Source organism: Phalacrocorax aristotelis, chromosome 7 (genome assembly GCF_949628215.1).
Source record: "Phalacrocorax aristotelis chromosome 7, bGulAri2.1, whole genome shotgun sequence".
In the NCBI taxonomy this organism is placed as follows: Eukaryota; Metazoa; Chordata; class Aves; order Suliformes; family Phalacrocoracidae; genus Phalacrocorax; species Phalacrocorax aristotelis.
Genome location: NC_134282.1, coordinates 47,427,049 through 47,449,277, shown reverse-complemented (window position 1 = coordinate 47,449,277; position 22,229 = coordinate 47,427,049). Strand labels below are relative to the sequence as shown.

The following is a 22,229-nucleotide window of genomic DNA, read 5'->3' as shown; positions in this document are numbered from 1 at the left end:
TTGGGGATTTTGGGGGTTTGGTTTGAATTAAAAAAAAAATAAAAAGCATTGCCATTGTTTTCCTTAGCTCTAGTATCAAAAGCTTGCCTTCTGGACTTTCACTTCCAAGAGCGCTCTTCTTCATCGGGTGGTACAGGCAGGCTTCACCTCCCCAGAACTGTCCACACTCCTTAGATAAGAACTTGAGACACTCCTGACCCTGTCACTGTGAAACAACACAGACTTCTCCAAAGTGATCAGTTCTGGAATGGCATATCATTTGCTCAGCCTCTTCAGTTCTGTTTGAAAAGGCACCGTGGGATAAGGTGAAAGATTGGTCAGTGTCTACAAAGAGAGGGATAATCTATTGACGCTAGTCCAGGTCCATCCAGAGCCTAAAAATAGGTCCTTAGTGTGTCACACAGTAATGAATGAGACAGAAAACCAATGTAATACTCAACTTTATTGGAAAGCAGGATCTCTGCAAAGAATAGTATCTTCCTGCATGGTTGGTCTGCATAAGGGGAAAATATAATAATTTCTCTTTCTCTTTTTTTTTCATCTTTTGTTCCCAACATGACTGTGCTTCACAATCATGGCCCACAAAAAAAAAAAAAAAAACAACCCAAACCCAAAAAAACCCCAGACCACAAAACCAGAAAGTATAGTCTGTCCCTGTGCTATTCAAGAAGCAGTCTGGCAAATCTGGGCTTCAATCTTGTACAGCAATGCAGAACAGGTATAACAGCAGCCAACAGATGTGGAAGCATTCGCTATCCAACTAGTACCTCTCTGTGTGTGTGCAGCCTCTGGGGAGGTGGGAAATTAAAGCTACCCCCATCCCCACCCCAGATAGTTTGCCGTTTGTTAACATAAAACACAAGGTAGCAGCATGTGGATAGAGTAGCCAAGCAAAGCAGCTAGCTGAGGTTGGCAAATGCAACGCTAATATAATTTCTTTGACTCCTCCAACACATGATGAGCTTGCCATGTATCAAGTATGGAGTCACTCATGGAAGCTAACTGAGGAAAGGAGAAAGGCTGCTGAGGGAGGAGCGGAGAAGAAGGGGTGGGAGAGAAAGGTGGAGGGAAAGGACAGGGAGACATTTGTGGAAATACTGTGAGAGAAAGGTGTAAAGATGGGAATGTTGGACAAATAGCTAGTCAGCACAAGGGAAAGGAGGAGGAAACCCTTCATGCAGCAGACCTGGAGAATTCATATCTAAATAATTGTTTTGCTAGAGAACTTGACCACAAATTTTTGTTTGCTAAATCCCCAGGTGACCTATGAGCAGGTTGTTCAGGACTTTTTCTCCAGCAGATTGGAGGCAGAAGATATTTCATCTTCCCATTCACTCTGTTCTTTGAACAGTGTTGCCTGTAACATACGTATCTCCAACCCAGGAAAGAGTCTATCTGAATAATTAAAACAATAACCACTTCTTTGCTTTTGTACCCAAGAAGTTTACTCAGCCAAAACACTAGCTGAGTTCAGCAGAAGTTGTGTGAGGACATTCAAAGCAAGCTAGGCCTTGTTTCCTCACCATGTGTCCAAAGTACCAGATGTAATGAGGACAGACATTCAGAGCAAGGCACACTTCTCCAAGGGTGAGAAGGGGGTAGGGGTTTCCATTAGCTTTCTTCTTGTTATCATTCCTCTATATCAGCATCCATTGACCTCAACAACCCCTCCTCCTTTCTCATCCTTTTATCTCTCCCGTCCTTTTATCTTGTCTGTAACTTCAGCCCCTCTCATCTTTCTTTCTAGAAATTTGTTAGCCTTTTTTTTTTTTTCCTTGCATCTTCAACCTTTTCTGCTTGCTTAATCTTCTTGAAATCTTCTGGCCCAAATTCCCATCCTCTCTACTTCATCTCTACTTCATCTGTTTTGCATGCCATACCTGCTGCTTAGGGATGAGGCATCTGGGGCATGAGAAAACCTGGCTTATTCCCTCCTGTCCCAGTTGTCTAAAGAGCCAATTCCCTGGCATGTATCTGTGTACCTTCATTCACAGGGGTTGAAAGGAGAATATCTTTCAGGGCTGGCCCAAGCTAAAATTAAGGCTGCTACACCAGTCACCAAATGTTTCATTCAGCTCCCTGGTTTATCCTTTAGAGCCTCCAAATGGTTTCTATTAGTATTCTGAGGGAGAGCTCACTGATGGAATTAGTGAGAAACTAGACTGTCAATTTATTTATATCCAGCCTTAAGGTATAACCATTGTGCATGTGTAAAGCTATTGAGATGCAGAGAATATTCTGTAAGTGTGTATGTATATGTATTGACTGGAAGTGAGTTTGCAGGAAAAAGCTGTTGCCCCAGGGACTGAAGAGTGACCAAAAGTGGGAGAGGCTGCTGAAGTGGCTGTGCTGCATGCCAAAGATCCCCTTTCTCTGAGCACAGAAATATTTTGTCTACTTGTGTTTATTAGCATCTTCTAACTCTAATTTTACTGTAGCTGTAGTTACCTTTCTGATGAAATTCCTCATTTAACTTCTGGACTCCTTCCACCTTCTTTGACAATATCTGTGTTATGAAACTGTTGCTGCCTTTGGCTGCAGGAGTGTTTCAAGCATATGAGTAATGAATAACAAAGTTTTTGCATTGCACTGTCATTTAGCCTGTGAAGCATTTTGAGGGCAAGTGGAGAGAGATTGGCAACATTTAGTTGTGGATATTTATTTGATGCATCAGTGCTGAGTATGAATTAACCATTTTTCCAGTATGATTTGATCAATTTTGTTTAGGAAAATTTGTATTGACAGTGTCCTGCCCAAACGATAAGTCAAGGAACAGCTTTTTTTCCTGCTCCCCAGTTTCCTATTACTATGACAGTGTCAATTAAGAGATGTGGGCGAACATCCTACTGCCCCAGCTGTCGTGCTAGCGACAGTTTTGGCAGGAAAGGAAAGAAATAAATTGGTCAAACTAGACAAAGAGTTAATAGACTAAATGTCTGTTTCATTCATCTTATTGGCCATGTTGCCTACCTCTGGAATTTGTTTCTTCCCAAGAAAAATAAATATATCCGCAACTTGGACTGTTATTATGTGTCACCTCCTCCCATGCTGTCTGTTGCAGTATGAAAATGTGAGAAGGGATTAGGAAAAGTTGTTTAGCTCCATTATTCTCTGTAATAGCCGGGAAACAATTAACCTATTATCCATTAACACGATGCCTACAAAAGACTGCATGACAGGGCCCGTGGGACCAATGGACACGTTTGTACTGCACAGTGGAGCATGATGCATCGAGCTGATGCTGGTCCAGGCTGGTACTTTTGTGTAACAGAGAGCAGAAACTATGTGGTGCGAGCTGATCATCAAGCAGGATAGCTTTGTTAGCATGTTTCTGAGGCTGGACTAATTAGGACTGATGAGCTTGTCTGCAGCTTTCTGGTGCAGAGATACTGTTTCCTGCTTCACAATTTGCTTGCATTCCGCTGGCTTGGAAGACTTTGCACCATGCTCCACTGCTCACGTAGATGTGCCCAAAGAGGGGCAGAGCCATAAAGCGATGGGCTAGAGAGAAAGATGGGGTCACTGCGGATCCCGACTGGCAGGGCACTGCAGGGGAGGTGATGTCAGGCAGAGCAGCTTCCTCCCGTGCAGCCGCGGCAAACGAGCCGTACACAGTCACTACGTGTAGAGGCAGCACAGCTTCACTGCCATGGAGGTGTGCTTCCTACCAGCATATTAACCAAACTAAGGCACACCACTTTTACTGTTCTTTTCTTCTTTCTTGCATTTCTTGTAGAATATTTTCACAACTCTGAGTAGTAAGCACAATCTCAAAATTTTTACAACAGTGTGTGCTGCACAGCTACAAGGGAAATGCCTGGAGCGCAGGCTTCCCTTTCAGCAATGCAAAAGGGACTGATTATTAATCATGACACCATCTCCTGGCATTACTGGCAGATGCTATTGATAACATTAGTTTGATATGTCAGTTCTATAAACAGCTGCACACTACACATCTCCAGCTCCACCCTCTGCTGAGAGCTGAAGAGGGAGGAAGGAGAGGGAGAGATTTCTCTGAGTTAAAAAATAAAAGTCTGTCCGTGTTTGAAGTGAATAAAGTATGTTAACAAGTAATCCTCTAGCTGAGGTTTCCAGCTGTTACTCCTGAGCTGTCTGGTATCAAAGCAATACGGGTCCGTCGTACAGCAGCGAACTTCAGTGCATGAGCAATTACTGTCTGAGGTTTCTGAGGTATATTATATTTCTATTATTATTATTTCACTGCTCATAGTTTCTTAAGGCCTCTTCATATCCTGAATAAAGCTCCAGGGAATCATAAAGCCACAGGCTGAGTTTTAGCACAGTCACTATTCGCATCTCCTGGATTGATAGGTATTTAGTATGTTGCCTTGATCTTGGAAGCAAGACTCTGAGATGCACCCCAGGGAAAGCGTGAGATGTTCTTTGTATTTTTTGCCCCTGAGAAAATAACTCTCTTGCTGTGGAAATGACATATTTTTGCTTAGAAATGTCAGCACTTCAGCCTGCCGATTGTAACTCTGCCACACTAAGATATCTTAAGTCTTCTAAAGTAAAATAATAAAATATTTAGGAATCTATGCAGAGCCGCTAAGCACTCTCACTGTTTGACGTTAATGACCCTTCGTTCCTATAAGCCTCTCCCTATATTTTCTTACTGTTGTTAATTATTCCTACAGTTCATTGTACCTGGATCTTGCTTGGCAAAGCTTGCAGTGGAGGTGAATAGGATGGAGAGAAGAAATGGTGTCAAAGGTTTACCCTCTGTGATAGGGAACTGTTCTGAGAGCAGAAGTCAGTGCTCCAGAGACCCTACACCCTGCCTAGGAAAAGCTATGTTTTCCTCAGATTGTTTGTGTGCTCTTCTGGGCAGGTCCTGTGCTTATCTAGTTGTCTGGATGCTCAGTATATGTTTGAGCTGTGGTTGTTCATGTTCATTGCCATAATTACAGATCTGTGCTTTGCTCACGGGATCTCAGAAAGGAAGCAGAATTACAGCATCTATACCACATGAAAATGTATTTTTTTATCAGATAGGGCGTTTGTAGTGCCAGATGATATTTGCATATGTTGGATATGCTAGAGATGAAGTGGTGATTTTCACCTTGCCCAACTAGTTTGTGTCCTCTAACAAAAATGCACAAGAAAAGCTTTGCAAGAGAGCTATAGAAGTTTATGTGAGAAATCTTTTATTTCTTCCATTCAGCTGTATATTTTTGGCTCAGAAATAACCTCTTTCTGCTCTACAGAGCTGCTCAGACCCAAGGAATCCAAAGCGCTTTACAAATACACCAGCTTTACACAGAGAAAAAAAACCCCAACCAAACAACATGAGATGAGAGCTCAGCCTCCTGTCATGGATTAGCTGAACACGTATGGGCTTCTTTACACATAAGATGTTGAATAACAGAAATCTAGTAGAGACACTGGAGTCCAGCCATACTGACATGGAGCTCACACCATGTGTATGGCTAGTGCCAGGACTGCGAGCGTGGACTCCTGAGAGTTGCTAAGGAGACAGTCTTGGAAATGGAGCTGGAGCTCTTGGCTGCAGAGGTGTTTTGTGCTGCAAAAGCACATGGGGCTGATGTTGGCAGACACAGCAATTGTTCAGCAATTGATTCAACCCCTGTGTGATAGCATTAAGGAGTATGTGTGATGTGGTCAGTAAATGCCGAAGATGAGGGATTTTGCAGTCTCTTAGTTTCTTTTTAGAAAATAATCTGAGCTCTGAGATCAGATCTGAGCTCTGTTTGTCTCCTGTCCTCTCAGCACTTGCATGAAACTGCCATTGATTACATTGACTTACTCCTGTGCAGGCCCTTGGTGTGTTTTTCTTTGCTAGCTCTTTATTTTATTTTTTTTCATTAGTGAAAAAACAATCACAGGCTATTCATAATCAGGGTTCTTCCAAGCAAGGATCCACAGCTTGGAGGAGTCCTCCCTTGAAAGATGATGTTGATAATCCAAACCCTGTTTGTGCTTCTCTGTCTCAACTTGTCTCTGCTAGAGAGACATCAGCTTTTAATAGACTGAGAAATTCCTTAGAGGTGTTTGTTATTTTGCAATTACTTTGCAATTGATTTTCTTAAAAAACAATTCATAACTTGTTAAAGATCTTTCCCCCCCTGCTCTTCCCTCCCAGTTTCCTTTTTTATCTTTGCCACTGCCCAGTGTTTACAATCATGGGACCTATTTTTTTCCCATGGCTCAGGGAGATTACTTGTCTACAGAGAGAAAGAAAAAATGAGTCCTAATGATTTGTAAAAGTGGATTTACAGTCAGATCCTCAAGGATTCTGAGTCTAATTCTTACAATGTCTTCTTCTGCAAATGTAGGCGAGGCAGTTAAACTCTTTGCATCTGTTTCCCCATTTGTAAAATAGAGGCTATATTAGAATAGCTTCTGTAGACCAAGTACTGTCAGTTAATTTACAGATTATTCTGTATGGGAAATTTCCATTTGTAGCAAATAATACCAAACCCCTAATTCAGAATGGAAGGAGGAATGCTGAGTTGTCCTTCTGCAAAACAAACCTGACCCTTTCCATGCACCTGAAACGCACACTCAGCACTGAAACTTTCTGCTTCTCTCCTTCAGGGCCTGCAGCTGGGAACTCAAGAGCTGGAGGAGATGGGAAGTAAGTTTTGCCTTGGTTTGCTCATTCTGCACCTCAAGTCCCTGCCCTGCAGCAAGAAGATGATGGCTCAGGCAGCACTGCTGCTAGATCTGGAGGAGGAGATAACAGACCACCGGGCACAGAGGTCAGTGATAATAGTATCAGAGGGTTCTCCTGTGGGAATCAAGTTGGTGGGGATATGTTTTGGGTTTAAATCTGCAGAAATGGTCTCTCCTTATGGCTGATATTTGCATCTTTGGAACTGGAGTGTATTGAGAGTAATTGGAAATAAAGATACCCTTGACTCCCAAAGAAACTACTAAAACAGTGGTTCCATGCCCTGCAGCCATCCGTGTGGATAAAAAAGGTGAAAGAAAAGCACCTGATATCTATTTTCCAGTGAATTTCCGTCTTCCTATCAAAACTGATTACTGGAGTATAGAGACGGTACTGCCCCAGAAAAAATGCACCAGCAGGAAACATTTCTGCTCACTGGACTGTCAGGTGATGTTCTGTCCACCTCAGATCCTCCATGCAGAGGAGCTGCAGGGTAGGGAACAAGTATTGCACATTAGAAAAGGACTTTGATAGCATGATTTGGAAACTGTATAGCCTGATTCTGCAAGGGTACTCCCAGAAATTCCTCTTTTCCTCACTGAATTGAGTCCTGCAGGCATTTAGAGGATAGATTTGTGAATTTTTGATGCATAGGAAAAAGTCATGATCGCACTGGTTATTTAGGAGGTGTTTTTCCAAATTGCAAATTTAATTTGCTTCTTACATACAATGGGATGTATTCAAGTGAGGTTGCCCCATTATAAATATATGGGGAATTGGACCTGGATAAGCATCAGAGTATGGGAGTTTTTAGCTTGAATTTGTGATGAAGCAGAAATATACATATATATATTCTTTCTAGGCCACTGTCACCTGTTAGTGTTATGTGCAGGCACATATGCTTGCAATAATGTTTTTCCAAGACAAATGGAGAAAGAAAACTTAGTAACGTGATATGATTTGAAGCTCCCCAATGGCTTTGTCATCAAAGAGCGCTCTCAGCTTCATCAATGAAAAGCAAGTTTTTCAGTTGCAGAAATGCCCCATAATTTATAGCAGCCTTCCAGTCTTCCCCCTGCAGGAATACTTAACTGACATTAGCACCACCTGTTCCTCATGCTGAAAACCATTCTTACAAGCTTGTTTTGCAGTTTTTAATGTTTATGAGGGACAATGAAAAAAGAGGGCTAAAAGGTAGAGACATTCCTTTGGATTAGCTGTGCTCACTTGTACATGCGAACATATAAATGAAGCAATTAAGGTGTATGCTAAACATCATTCATGTTGTGGACAACCATCGGACAAATCATTGGTACAGCATTAAAGAGAACTACTGAAGCCTGGCTAGGCGGATGGTTTTGAGATATAAATCAAACTCTCACTTTTGAACGGGAGCTAGAAGAGCTTTTGCATGAAAATAACTTATGGGAAGAGAAACATCAAACCCTGACTAGCCTCAGACACTGCAAAAAAGCCATCTGGTCACAATAACTCAGTAAGCATTTTCCCTGGTCTTTGTAGTCTTCTGTTACTTTTTCCTTTAGCTGTTTTTACATTAGTGGGAATTAATTCCATTTTCCCAATGTTGTGTGGTAGTTGATCAGTACCAAAATAATAGTAACAAGCTCTCTAATCACAAATATTTGTAAAGAAGTGGAAAAAAAAATGTTCCCTTACTTTGAAAAACTCCTATATCGTTCCAAATGTGTCCATGGTAGCTGGAAGAAAAGACTTATACCCCTCCAAGTTTGCCCAGGATTAGTCAGTGCTTCCATGGCATCCAGGGATGTAATGTCACTCTTAAAAAGCAATGTGACAGTTACTTGTTCGTTTTCACTCCACTGGGTGTAATTGCAGGTTTGTGGAATTTTAGTAGCGTAGGTGCAATTTGTTACCATTTGCAGACCAGGTAAAGAGCTGAATTGTTTAATCCCACCTAGATATGTCATATTGCAGGAGCTTGTTGAAGGCTGGGGGAAGGGAGATGCAGGGACCAAGGGTTTGCTAGCGTATTCTGGTTTAAAAATAAATAATTCATGGAAAATGATTGTGCAGTACATTCATTCTGATCCAGAAAATTAATACTTCACTCCTGGGTTTCTGTGAGTCTAGCCAAGATAATTGCATGATTTGATTTTAGTGGGAATAGGAGCCCTACTGGAACCAATGGGAGAATGCAGAATACAGAGAGCACAGTGGTATGGGCAGGAGGGCAGCTATTGTTACACCTCTCTCTCAACTCACGGATCTTTTTCTAAAAAAGAAAAGATTCTCCATCAAAATATTTCTCTGGAGGAGGCTGAGTTGTACCACTCAGTCTAGTCTTACTCTTTACAGAGTAAGTCTAATCTGGCTTTTTTAGGTAGCACAATGAAGTCACCAGAGCCTTGAGCTTACTGCTTACTGGTGGTATATCATTACATCAATGGAAATTATGCTTCCTAGACTAGACCTATCTTTATGGGTTTAAGAAGAATGAAATATTTGTAGTTTAAAACTAGCTCTGTTTTCTTCTGTGGTTACTACAAAAATGCACAGCATCCTTGAATGCTTTCTATACTCTCTGCTTCTGAAAGCGTGAGTAAATTGAATGAAAATAGCCAAATTTTTGTGTACCTTTGTCAGAGCAGAGTCAGACTTGGGGATCCTTCAGGATCATCATGAACAGCAGTGGCTTTAAACAGCTTGCAGGCTACCCCTGTTCCAGAAGACTGCACTGTCCTGGTCCCAGGAAATTGTATGCATGATAGATATTTAAGTGGGAAGCAATGGCTCTGACTGTAGCTAATGTTTTCTGGCAAAGGAAAGTGTGTCCCAAAGACTACTGACATGTCTAGTAAAAGGTACAAATATGGGTGATTCTCATTAGAGCAGTATTCACCAACACCAAAAGAAAAGAATTAGTATTGTTCAACCTTGATAAAAACACAAGCTTTGTTTAGTTGTTAGGGTTTTGTTTTGCAGATTGCGAGCTGAAATTAAGTTGTGAGCAGTGTGATGTATTGCACCGTGGTTATGTTAAATATGTCTATCTCAATCTAATGTGTTTCCTAAATATGCATTTCTGCATGCTCATCTCTGTAGTACTCTGGGTGACAGGTCAAGCCATAGAACAAGAAGTTAATCCAGCACTGGATATAGCTGACTCCCAGATGAAATGTCTGATTGCAAAGGTACATAGATCAAAAGGTGTGGAGCCAGAGGTCTCTTCTGTTGTGAAATCCCTGCAGTTCATGTCCTGCATTTGTCTCTCTTTGCCCTAGTGTCTGGTGTGCGTGGCATTGACTTGGCATCTCAGCATCTCCCTCTGACAGCAAACGTTTTCACCTGTCAAGGTTTATAACTGTATGTGTCTTTTAATTTTCCTCTTCAGGCTGTCTCTGGGTATTTTGCAGCCTCCTTCTTTTACCACTGCTGTGAAGGGGGTGAAGGAGCAGGCTGGACCCTGCCTGCTACCCTGGAATAAACTGCTTGCTGTGCACTTTATATAGCTCTGTCAGAATCAGTGGTCAGTAAATTGGAGCAAGGTAATAGTTCTCAGGGAATTGACTGGTCTAATGGAGGCATCCTGTGTGAATGGGGCATTTCTCACATGAGATCAGGCCCATTGTGTTTAGTCTCCAATACACCAAAGAAAGGTGGAAGAAACTTTTAGCAGACCTAACTAAATACAGTTTTGTACGCAGACAAGATTTTCTGCCTGTCTCCAGTGTACAGTCTGTCTTCCCCTAAAGTGTGAATGGTAAATGGAATAATTTACAAGCATGAGCGGGGTAACAGTTGGAGTAAGTTTGCAGCAGAGGCAGAATAGCAAAGTAGCTGCATCTAAGAATAAGTAAAGGGGGCTGAACTTCCATCAGTGGGGCTATACTGCTAGCAGGACAGTAGAGTATTTCCCCTAAAACCAGGAAATCCTTGGACATCATGAAGTTGGCCTAACAGCTCTGTGTCACTGGACCTCAACATGTCTATATGGCAGCTGCCTCATGAACATGCCAAAAGGTCGAGAAAGTGTGAGATGCAGCACACGCCTAAGATATATTAGAGCTGCAATGTGTGATGGTGAGGAAGAGGGGTTAAATTGCTTCAGGTATTAACCTGGGCTCCTGGGACACTTCATATTCACCATCACATTTATTCAGGCGTTATCACTCTCATGTTCACAAGTCACACTTAGGGACCTATTTTTTTGTGGCTTTTCTTTTCATAAGTGGTATTTTGGTGGTGTTCTGCATCACCTAGCCCTTTTGCCACCAGCATTCAATAGGGTTGGTCTTATGGAGCCCTCTGACAAGGTCAAATGCCAAATATGTGGAGAATTTTCTGGGCTTTGCAGCCACCTTCAAAAAACCAAAGTGATGTGTCAGGTGCGCATACAGGCACTTTATTTGCCCTTTCCCAAGCTTGACCTCACAAGCACACTATTGCCATGCCCCAGGAAGAATCACTAATTTTGCATTTGCAGCCTCCTGCCATGCCTTGCAGTCAGTTCTGGCATTCAGCAGCTCTCTGCTGGGAAAGTGAAATGCTAGCTGGTACTTCAGACATCATGTTTTTTGATAATAGGTTTCATGCCTCATTTGCTGTAAAAGCAATCAGGTGTAAAGTCAACACCGTCCAGGTAACTTCACATTTGTCATGACCACAAAAGAGGATGGGAAATGACTGTTTGTTCACTTAAAGAAGGTTTGAGAGAGAGAGAAAAAACAAGAGCAACCCCCACTACAGGTATCTTCCCTTTCTTCCTCATGGTTTGAACTCATGGCACATTCATTCATTTGCTTTTTCTCTGCCTTCTAGGTTGTGCTAGGAAATGCTTTGCATACACTGTAGCAATTGTAGCCATTTGTTCATGAGACACATCTTATATATTGAGACAGGCTTTTGCGAAGTCATTATGTATTTTCTGCTGACTCAGATATTATTAATCTCCTGTGTTTCTTCATCATTTCTTACCTTTCTTGAGCGCAGCCAAATCTCTCTCCACCCCAGATGGTAAATATGTCTAACTCTGCTATTAATCAAAAGCAGAAGTCTTAATCACTGCTCAGGTTCTTTGTCCAGATGTAATACTTTCATCTTCCATACACTGAGCGGAGTTAGATTGGTCAGTGTGTGGATGGCAAATCCGAGAATTGACAAGGAGGATTTGCAGATCATTTGGAACTGTGCTTGCTCTTCTATACTGCACTCATGCACCATTGTGATCCTGGATAGTGTTGAACTGTTGGTTTCCCCATCTTTTCACTGTAACGTACCTTCCCCTAATTATGGCTGTGCAAGCAGCCATCATTTAAGCTGTGTGGCCAAAAAGTGATTCAGATCAAACTAAAGTTAATTTAAGGAGATGGAGGCAAGAAAGAGGAAAGTTCAAGCAACAGAGTAATGCAGATGGAGCAAAGTACGCTCGCTTCATTTGAGACATACTTAGTGCATCTGTGAATAGCAGAAATGTGGCATTATACTTGTGTGCAGTGATGGGAAATGGTTCCCTTGCCTGGTGGTTTGGGTCTTCCTATACAGGTGAATGTGGGTGTCATTCCTTGAAGTTATATTTTTTTTTATTATACAAACTGGAACAAATTTCAGCTGAAGGGTTTGAGTGCAAGACTCTGCTTCACCCTGCAGAACAGCCCATCACCTCACAGTCAGGGCAGACCAGAAGCTGTGGTGTCCAGTCCCCTGGGGCAGACTGGACAGTTGGACTCTGGGGGGTCCTCTGACACATGGATGAAGATGAAAGTGCTTTTTCATCATTTAGTGAATCTAACCCCATGGGGAAAAATCAGCAGGAATTATTTGACTTTTTGATTCAGATTTCTATTTGATTGAAGCTTCATTTTTGTTTAAGTAAAGATTTGGTGCATTTTTAACCTTAATCGTCTGTAGTCATTAATTACCTTGTTCCAGCTTTCAGAAGAGAAGGTTGTTTATTGAATATATTTTTTAGCTTAGTCACAGATTTTATTGCTGGTAAAGGAATTTGAAATTTCTACTGCATTATGAGCATCTCTTGATGTGGTATTTCTGTATTTGGATGCTGGAGAGAAAAAAGTGCTGTGAAAATACATTTACCTAGGTAAGCAAAACTACCACCTCACTGTAGTGCTGCAGAACATGGGGCAAAAGGAGTTTCTAATGTATTTTGTATAACATTTGTGACAGCACGGCCTAACATTAATGCAATGTGACTGGTATGAGTAGCTGAAGCTGGGCTTTGGAGCAGTTTCCTGTTGCTGTAAGCATTTAGAATCATAGAATCATTAAGGTTGGAAAAGACCTTTAAGAATTGCCTTAACTCCTCACTGTCTTATAACATTCTCCAGTGATCTTTCACACTAATGTTGCAAGAGAGTGATATCTTCTTGCCCCTCCAGGGTTTGACCTTAAGAATTGCTGCCTCTGCTATTGAGAGGAAAAAAAATAATCCCTCAGATCTTGAGTTTGGATCTATTACAGGCTTTATATTTTGTTGTCATTATATGCCTTGATAATCATGTTTTCTAAATAAGAATGTGAACCTTCCTCCATCCACCCCTTTGTCTTTCTTCTCTTGCACTCTTCAGTGTCTCTCCTTTGTTATTGTGAGAAAACAAGCCCAGTGAATTCTTTGGAGGTTCAGCCAAGCAATACAGCCTATAATGAATATATTTGATATTCAGAAGGCTTTCATGTAGCTGTTCACAGGTAAGCCACTGTAATTCAGCAACTTTTCATTTACACTTTCTAGAGCTATCCCTGTTTTCCTTCTGTTGATTATTATTATTATTGTTATTATGAAATACCCTGGGAGCTGTATAGTTTCTGTAGGTTGTTATCAAATGCCAGTCCCAGCTATGCCAGGCTGGGTACAATTATTCATGCTTATTTCAGAGGTAATTAATTTATCATTTGATAGTTAATAATAGCAATTTAAGTAGCAGCAGAAAGGAAGGAGAGTAAAAGAGCAAATGGAAGAGAAAGAGATCATAGAAGGAACTTCAAACATGCACAAAAACACTGCTTGCTATCGTATCTGTCTGAGGTTATTCAAATTACTGTACACGTACAGATCTGACTGGACTACAGATAATGAACTTGTATATAACCAGCAGAACAAATGGGCTCTGCATTGCCCTTTCTGTGAGGCATATTGCTATAGTACTGTTGGGTATTAGTCATTTTCGTATTGATTAGGAGCATCTGTATTTCTGTGGTGCAGTCCTTTCCCCTTAAGATCTAACTTGAAATATGAAAGCCACTGGGGCCCTTCACATGCTGGGATAGAAAAATAAAGCTGATTGCTATCAGGGGTTCGGAAGTGATTCCCATTTACGAAGTGTCCCCCAAAGGAATACATTATGAGGGATGTACATTTTCCTGTGAAGTGGCCTTTATATAGACCAGGATACTCCTGACACTGGAAGAGAATAGGTGTTTTCTTTCTAAAAGGGTACAAAAGATGGTGGGAGGATCAGTCTGTTTAGTCTATTGGTCATCTTGATTGTAGGCAGAGGTGGAATTTCAGACCAAAAGTGTCACAGGTCTAGTGTTGAAGAGGCAGGTTCAGAGAACTATATGTAGCCTTATATAGACTATATGTATATTGCAGTAGTAACCAAAACACCAGTTGCTTTAGATCTGGGGCTGTGGCACAATATAGCAGGAGGAGACAACTTTGTTAATGCAACTGTACTGATGATCTCTGTCCTTTGCTTTCAGTTGTTTGACAGTATGAAGAGGATATGGATGAACAAGGCATTACTGGGGTGGGAATCCTTGTGCCTTTGGGTTGGTGGGAGACGTGGATAAATGATAAGGCTGTTTCAAGGATCTTGGTGATTTAGTGTTTCCTTGTGGAACTTTTCCAAATGGTATTCCTGGAGTCCCAAAAGAACTTGAGATTTGTGAAAACCAGAGAACAGACAAATCTTTCATACCAACACATGCTAAAGTACCTTATTTCAGCAAAAGGAGCAATGGAATGAGTGATTAGGGTGGTAGTTAGGTGAAATGCCCTTCCAACTCTTTAGAAGAAAGCACATTTTTGTGGATGTAGCGTATTTTGCCTCTGATGCATTGTTCTCTTTATTGCAATTATTACTTCTGGTGGCCTTTAATTAATCTGTCCACAGCTCCCAACAGAGCCTCTTAAGGAACACACTCATGTAGGTGAAAATTAGACTGGTTGAGGGTCAAAACAGGCTTTGCTTTCCTGTGTGTTGGAGAGTTAATCATGGGGCGTAGATCGCAGGAACAAGAGACTTTTTGATCTGGCTTATCTAGATCAAACATTTTACCGTGTGGAGTTCTCACTTCTTGGGCCCGACTTATGGGCCTAGATGTCCAAGCATCACAGATTTAGAAGCAAGTTCAAATGAATGTCAGGGGTCTGTGAGGCTGAATAGAGCAGAATGTCTCCCCACCCATCAGTAGCAGCAGATCCTCACAGTCCTGTATAGCAGTGGTGGTGACAGTAGTGCATATATTGCCAGTATCTAAAATAGATTTCCTGTCATGGGTGAAATACTGGGATAGAAGGATCTGAATCCCCTGTAAAACCACCAGTGTGATCCAGTTTTTCACTGGGTCAGAAGCTTGTACCTGTGTAAGTTATTCAGACAATAAGAGCTAAGGAGATCCAAATGGTTTTGATATAATGATGCTCCTAGGCACACCGTGTCCTCGTCACTGCATCCTTTCTCTGCAAAGGGAACATAAGAGCAGAGATTTCTCCATTCGAGGCAAATAGCTGGTTACAAGTCCTTTTGGTCTGGTGCCCAGCCTGCAAATGAGAGTCCAACCAGGCCTCTTCTACTGTGGTGACAGTGTACAACTGCTATCTAGGAGCATATAAAAAACCTTAGCAAGACAAATGAGAGACTAAATGGTTAAAGGGATAGAGAAGGTAGAGAAATTCATAATTAAAGCTGTCGAGTTGCAGTAAAAGGAGTGCATAGCTTGGAAGGAAAGCGGGTGGGCGAGCAAAGTGTCATATCTGGAGGTGAAAGTTGGCACTTGAACAGCATTTTAAAGTACTCCAGAGCCACCTCCACTGACATCTCAGCTGTATTGTATATCCTGTCAGAGGCTCCGGCTGCTCAGTGTATTGTGGCTGTGACTAACACACAGACCCTGCCGCTTGCTGCCATGCTAGATATTGTAAAGAGAGACATGGCAGAGGTATTGTGAGAGACATGAGATAAACATGTGCAGGTTGTTGTTTCAAGGCCCAGCACATACATGTACCAGGGTGGATGAGTACTTATGCATAGATGTATAAATGTGAAATCCAGTCCCTGTAGCCTCTGACAATTCATTGTATTCTCTCAGAAACCATATGGATTTGTTAGGATGTATAGGTTCAGTCTGATGTTGGCAAAAAGAACTTGTGAGAAGCAGGCTGGAGCTGAGACTACAAGGATGTGAGGGGAAAGATCCTCATGAAATTAATACTTAGCGCTTTTGTTTTTGTCTGCAGAGCAGAAATGTACTTAAGTTTATAATCCCAGATCCAATTCCCATGAATGTGGAGAAAGTTCACTTTCAAGCACAAGCCAAAGACCAATCCCTTTTTGGCCCCAGCCAGTCTGTAGCACTTAGTAATGCAGCTTACATAAGTGATCTGCTCTAGAAGTCCAGGGCAGAGCACTGCCACTTTCTTGTCACAGTGACAGTGCAACGTGAGAGGTGTAGGACTGACTCTGCCCTGGAACAGCGCAGATGGACCTGAAATGTGCTGGAAGGACTCAGTGTGCACATGGGGGTGGGGGTGTTGGTAGAGAAGTGGGAAAGGATGCTGAGATGAGTTGGCAGAACTCTGTGGAAAATTAGAGCTCTGAAAGAACTGGATGTGATACAATGGCCAAACCAAAGAAAATCCACCCGTTTGTTGTGAGCTTTCCTTTCCCAAGGAAAGATTATGGCTTCCTTCTGCCCTTGTGTCTGTGGGTAGATGCTGAGGGTTCAGGCAGCTGCTGTCCAGATCATGAGTGCTGAGTGAAGCCAACGTGCCAGGGCTCTGTCGGAGCAGGAACCGGAGGAAGAATCAGGGCAGTGTAAGAAGAAAGAAAAAAAAGGCATTCCCTCTGCATCGATTTGGGGATGTTCTCTCCATATTTGTCCCTGCTCCATCTCCCATTCCTACTTCCGTTTATTCCTGTTAAAACTTGTGGTTTTTACATAGAGGAAAGTTAATTTCTGGAAGGTCAAATTTCATTTTTTAAAATAACAGTAGCATGCTTTATGATTAGACTTTCAAATATATCCCTAACCATTTGAAAATACATAATCAGCAGCTTTATCTGTGGCACATTATACACCATTTAAACTATAATGGCTTCCTTTCAAGTGTTAACAGTTACTTACTACCTTAAATACCTATTTCAACATTAGTTAGAGTTTGAGGACTTGGACTTGGAAGGCAGAGCGAGCAATAGAAGCAGCTGAATGCCAGAAAAAGATTCTGCTATCAGGCCAGTATCATCAGAAATTAGGAATAAGGGGAAGAATAGAAAGTATCTGTTCTCTGTCTATTTCTCTGTCTAACCTGTTGTTCTGTCTAGTCCACCCAACAAGTTTTTACATCACACTCTGTACTTCAGAATTGTTTCTGAAGATGCCATTTTATAGCATCCTCCAAAAAGCACCAGTATCTCATTAAAAGATAAAAGTCCAATGTAGTTCAAAGAGAAAGCAAACAACCATTTCAAATAGTACAGCAGTGTTTCATCTTCCATTGGGCTGCAGGGGGCAGCCAAGAATTTGGGTAAAGTATTGCTACCTGGATTTATCTTGACAGGCTTTCCCTAGTATTAATACTTATTTTTTGTTCTAGCGCACAACTTGTATTTTCATCTATGAATAAGTGAATCATAAGAAGAGAGGGATCCACTGTAGTACATTAGTACAGTCAAGTGTACTGGCTGACAGTGCTCAGCTTTGGAGATTTCAAAGAGGGATGCAAGAAATTGCCACAGTGGACAATTACAAAACACCCCTACCTTCTGGCGGAATGCCTTTCTGTCTTCAGGCAGTGAATTATTTATACCTGGAAACATAGGAAGTTTTAGCCTTTCTGAATAATTATAATAACAATAATCCTATCTAATGAAATGTTCCAGTGCTCTCATTTTCTATATAAGTGCCTAATGCCTTCTGAATCTTACATTGCTCCTGGATGCACCCTGCTATCTCATGAGTTTTACAGATTAGCTGTGTGTTGTGCAGAAAGAGAAAGTATTTCTTTTCATCAGCTGGTCTTTCGACTTTGCAAATGCACCTTTGTCCTCTGCTGTAAGAGAGAATAATTGCGAGTGCCCAAATCACCAGTTATTTTGTAAACAACTATCACCTCCCTTCTTGTGCAGCTGATACTCAATCTTGGAAGATTACTGGTCACAGATGGGGTTGGTGAAGGAAACCAGAGTCTCATGTGAAAGTGCATGCCCATAAGAAATCATGTAATTTTTTTTTAGATCATTTAGATTTCAGTGCTATGTGTCTGGCCTGAAGACAGTGCTTATTCTTATCTAAATAACCCAGAAAGGACCAAGTAGAAAAGAGACAAACAAATGGATGAGGATGTGATGCTGGCAGTTTGTGGGTGGTACAGAGCAGGGAACAAAAGATGGAGAATCCCTGGAAATGGTGGATATGGAAGAGTAAGGGCATGCCAGACTTTAGCCCTTTCCCTCCCTTCCCCTGCAGCTCATGGAACTGATTCTCCACACCACAAAGAACCTGATGCCTTAGTTTCAGGAGCTCGGCATTAAAGAAGGGGTTGGGTAGAAATATAAATAATGGGTTTGGCTGAAAAATTGGTTCAGCCACTTTGGCAATGTCTCTGAAGTGTCTTTCCCCTTTCAAGGAGGAGCAGATTGGAGACATGAGAAGTCTCCAAAAGAAGCATGGCTTTTGTTCACTTTTCTCTTGCTTTTTCAAGTCATACCCCAGCTGTAATTGTGCAAATGTAGTGCTCAGGATCAAAGCTTCATCTCCAAGCAGAGAAACTCCCTGGAGAGCAAGGCCTGAAGGCTAAGCCCACAGTGCTGCTGCTGCTGGCTGAATACTAGTCTATCTGGGAAATCTAGTCATGCATGACCCAACATCTAGTGATGCAGTGAAGTCGGGATCAGTGTACTCTGTGTGCTTGCATAACATTTGATATTCATTCTCTTTGCCAGCTCAGGTCCCTCTAGTGGCCATGGTCCATCAGGAGTTTATCTGCACCAGTGTCAGGTGTCTGTGAGGCTCTTCTGTTATGCAACGTCTACTAAGCCCTTAAATTTCTTAGAAATGCAATACTCTGACATAGGATCTGAAATTTATCTGAGAAGAGATAATGGATAGGATCACTTGAGGTCTCTGCCTTTCTCAGAGTATTTTTCCTCATGTCTCATTTCTCGCGTTCCCATCCACTTACAGAATGCCTCCAGGTAACCAGCTATTGGGAAAGAAGCAATAGAAAGATGTTTAGTGAAACTTCAGAGATGATTTCCCCTGTAGGTATAACAGGAACAGCCATGAAAAGAGCACACCTGTTTGCATAGAGATCTCTCCTGCGTTGTGGTGCTTTCCTGCCTTTACTGCATCCCTTATGGGATGCTGGATTTGTGTGCAAAGCAAGCTGCTGTTAACACAGCTTAAACACAACACCTCATAAACAGCAGTGCCCTTGATTCATCATTAAAAATGTCCTTGTCGCACTGTGGCACCAGAAGGAAGGTTTGTGATGCTAATTGCTGGCAGCACTTTTCTATCATGGAAGTTACACAGAAAGCCCCAATACATTTTGTTTTAATTTTCGGGGAGGGAGATGGTTTGAATTTTCTTTCTGTTTGTTTTGTTTTTAAATTTGAACAGCAAATAATATTTTGTTTGAGTATTTTTTTTCTTATGATGGGGACTCCATTCTAAGATTATTTTTTTTTTTAATGCTGAAAAAGTGATTATAACCTGAATAGGTAGAAGGGGAACATGCCAACTTCCCTTTCTTTTCACAAGAATGTCGAAGGTGGAAGGTGGCAGAGGAGTCTGTCTGTCCTCCAAACAAGACCACCTTCCCTTCCACACCAGGAAAGTAATATTGGAAGTATATCAGGGAGCCCGGAGAGCTCCAGGGGTAGTAAAACCCAGATCCCTGCTCTGTCTCCCTCAACAGAGATTTATATTCCCAGAGTTTGGGCCTGGGCTCTTCTCTGATCCTTTGCCCCACTGACTGATGTTCCTTCGCAGTTTGCAGCTTTGCTGGATTGTCCTCTCAGCTAGATCCGTGGCTGATGTAATCATGTAGAGTTTTCAATTACTCTACAGTCTTTACGTCTTCCAGGTGTCCAGCCTACCTCCATCTCCTCTGTAGTAGTGGCACAAGTATGCCTGGAGAATTTCCCTGCTTATCCCCACCTCATTTTCTAGAAATTGCCTGTGCTCTGTAATGGCTCAGAAAATAAAGGCGTGGAGGCATATGCCCTTGTTTAGTCCCACTGATGGGTCAGAAGTGGAGATTAATAGGAAAGGAAATGCGTTTCTATGCTGCAGTCAGTGAAGGAAATTCACTGGAACTAAATCATGAAAAAGACACAAAGAAGAGAATAGATTAGCAGGGAATTAACTCATTAATTAGATTCATACCAAAGTTCAGAAGAGGGCTTCCTTCAAGGTAAAACCAAGTTCAAAGATCAGCAAGGGTTGGTCTTGGGGGGCACACTATTTTATTTCTGAACTCTGTCAGGTTTTATTTTAGCCCAACGTTTGCCTGGTTATAACAGTATATCAAAAAAGCTGCTGGAAAAAATTCAGCAGCTGGCAATGCCTAACCACAAAATGCCCATCGATGGAAGCTATTATCAGCCCATTCACATCGCTAAGCTCTGGTTCCTGGTGTTAACATAAGTGTGGGAGCCCTCTCTATTGTGCCACCTTGTTATATTTAGAGCTCAATTGCAAGTCCTCGTGTGAATAGCAGCAGCTTGTTGGAGGGTATTTTTTCCAGCATCAGGGTGATCAGAAACCACATGTGGATTTAAGTAAGGTAAAGTGCTAAAACACTGTCCTCCATGCTGCACTTTTCAGCACCCCCAGCTTGCCCTTTTGTTCAAATTCACAGTGGCAGGGTGGGATGGAGGTAAGTTACTGCATGTTCCTAAGGAGATGGGGTTTGTCTGCAGTCTCTTTGCTGTCCTAATGGGACACTTCTCTATGTGATCCCCTTTGGCTGGGCTGCAGCTTGTACTCAGGATTAATTTAGGATCCATGTAGCAGTGGTCTTGCTAAAGCAAGATTTACACTGTCTTGTTTATTATACTTTACCACAAGCTTGCTTGCTGTGCAACTGAAATCACAGAATCACAGACTGGTAGGGGTTGGAAGGCACCCCTGGAGACCATCTCATCCAAATCCCCTGCTTAAGCCTTGGCCTGTCATTGGGCACCACTGAAAAGAGTCTGGTCCCATCCTCTTGACACCCACCCTTTAGATATTTATAAGCATCAATAAGATCTGCCCCTCAGTCTTCTCTTCTCCAGGCTAAACAAACACAGGTGTCTCAGCCTTTCCTCATAAGGGAGAGATGCTCCAGTCCTCTGATCATCTTGGTAGCTCTCTGCAGGACTTTCTCCAGCAGTTTCCTGTCCTTCTTGAGCTGTGGGGCCAAAACTGGACGCAGCCCTGCAGGTGTGGCCTCACCAGGGCAGAGCAGAGGGGGAGGATAACCTCCCTCGACCTGCTGGCCACACTCCTTTTAATGCACCCCAGGATACCATTTGCCTTCTTGGCCACGAGGGCACATTGGTGGCTCATAGTCAACTTGCTGTCCACCAGTACTCCCAGGTCTGGGAGTCTCCCTTCATGTTGCCAAGTGTGGATACTCTGGTGAAGGGAACACAGGAGGAAAGAGAAGAACTCGCTTAGCAGTTACTTGTCACCCTGTGCTGCAGAAAGGCCCTGCCAGCTGCCTTCAGGCTCTGCATAGCCTTTGAGACCTGCTGCTGCCCAGATGCTAGCAGGTCGCTGCTACCAAGCTGTGTGTTCTAACATATACCACACTGCTGCACGATGGAGGTGGTGGTCAGTGTGCTGAGACTGCTTTTTGTTACGTGTTCTTAATGAACTAACAAACCAGAGCTAAACACTAGTTGAAATGAGAGTGAATCCATGTGAGAAAGGCCCCCTGCTTTCTGATTTACCCTTTCCCATCTTTTGCTTTTGCTACCTCTCAGCATGAGTGCAATCAAACCATACTCGGGAACATCTGAGCTGCCTATTTGCCACTTAGGACTTTCTGGGTAGTGAAGTTTCCACATTGTTTATTTAGAGTTAAGTGTTCTGCTGGGTCTCTTATCACTTTCTGTAAATAACAACTGTCTTCAAAATTCTTCAGGCTGATTACTGAGACTGACAATCTGTGTGTTTTGAGTTGCTGAGCCGTATTAATCCCTAATATACTCTGGTCTGTGGATGGAAAGTCTAATGCACTGAGGGTGTTACAAGAGGTAAAAGCCAAAGGACTTACTCTTCTTGGACACGTGAAGTACTATGGTTGTGGCATGAAAAAATCTCCCAGAAGCAAGAGTGCATATTTCTGCTGTGCATAAAG

The 22,229-nt window shown here is 42.2% G+C and overlaps 1 protein-coding gene across 1 annotated transcript in view; it reads left to right on the top strand.

Moving 5' to 3' along the window:
• AGBL1 (AGBL carboxypeptidase 1) overlaps positions 1–22,229 on the top strand; it is a 270,250-nt gene that overhangs the window by 176,153 nt on the left and 71,868 nt on the right. The window contains exon 21 of the mRNA XM_075100597.1: positions 6,580–6,743. Coding sequence (XP_074956698.1) covers positions 6,580–6,743 — 164 coding nt within the window. The remainder of the gene's footprint in view (positions 1–6,579; positions 6,744–22,229) is intronic.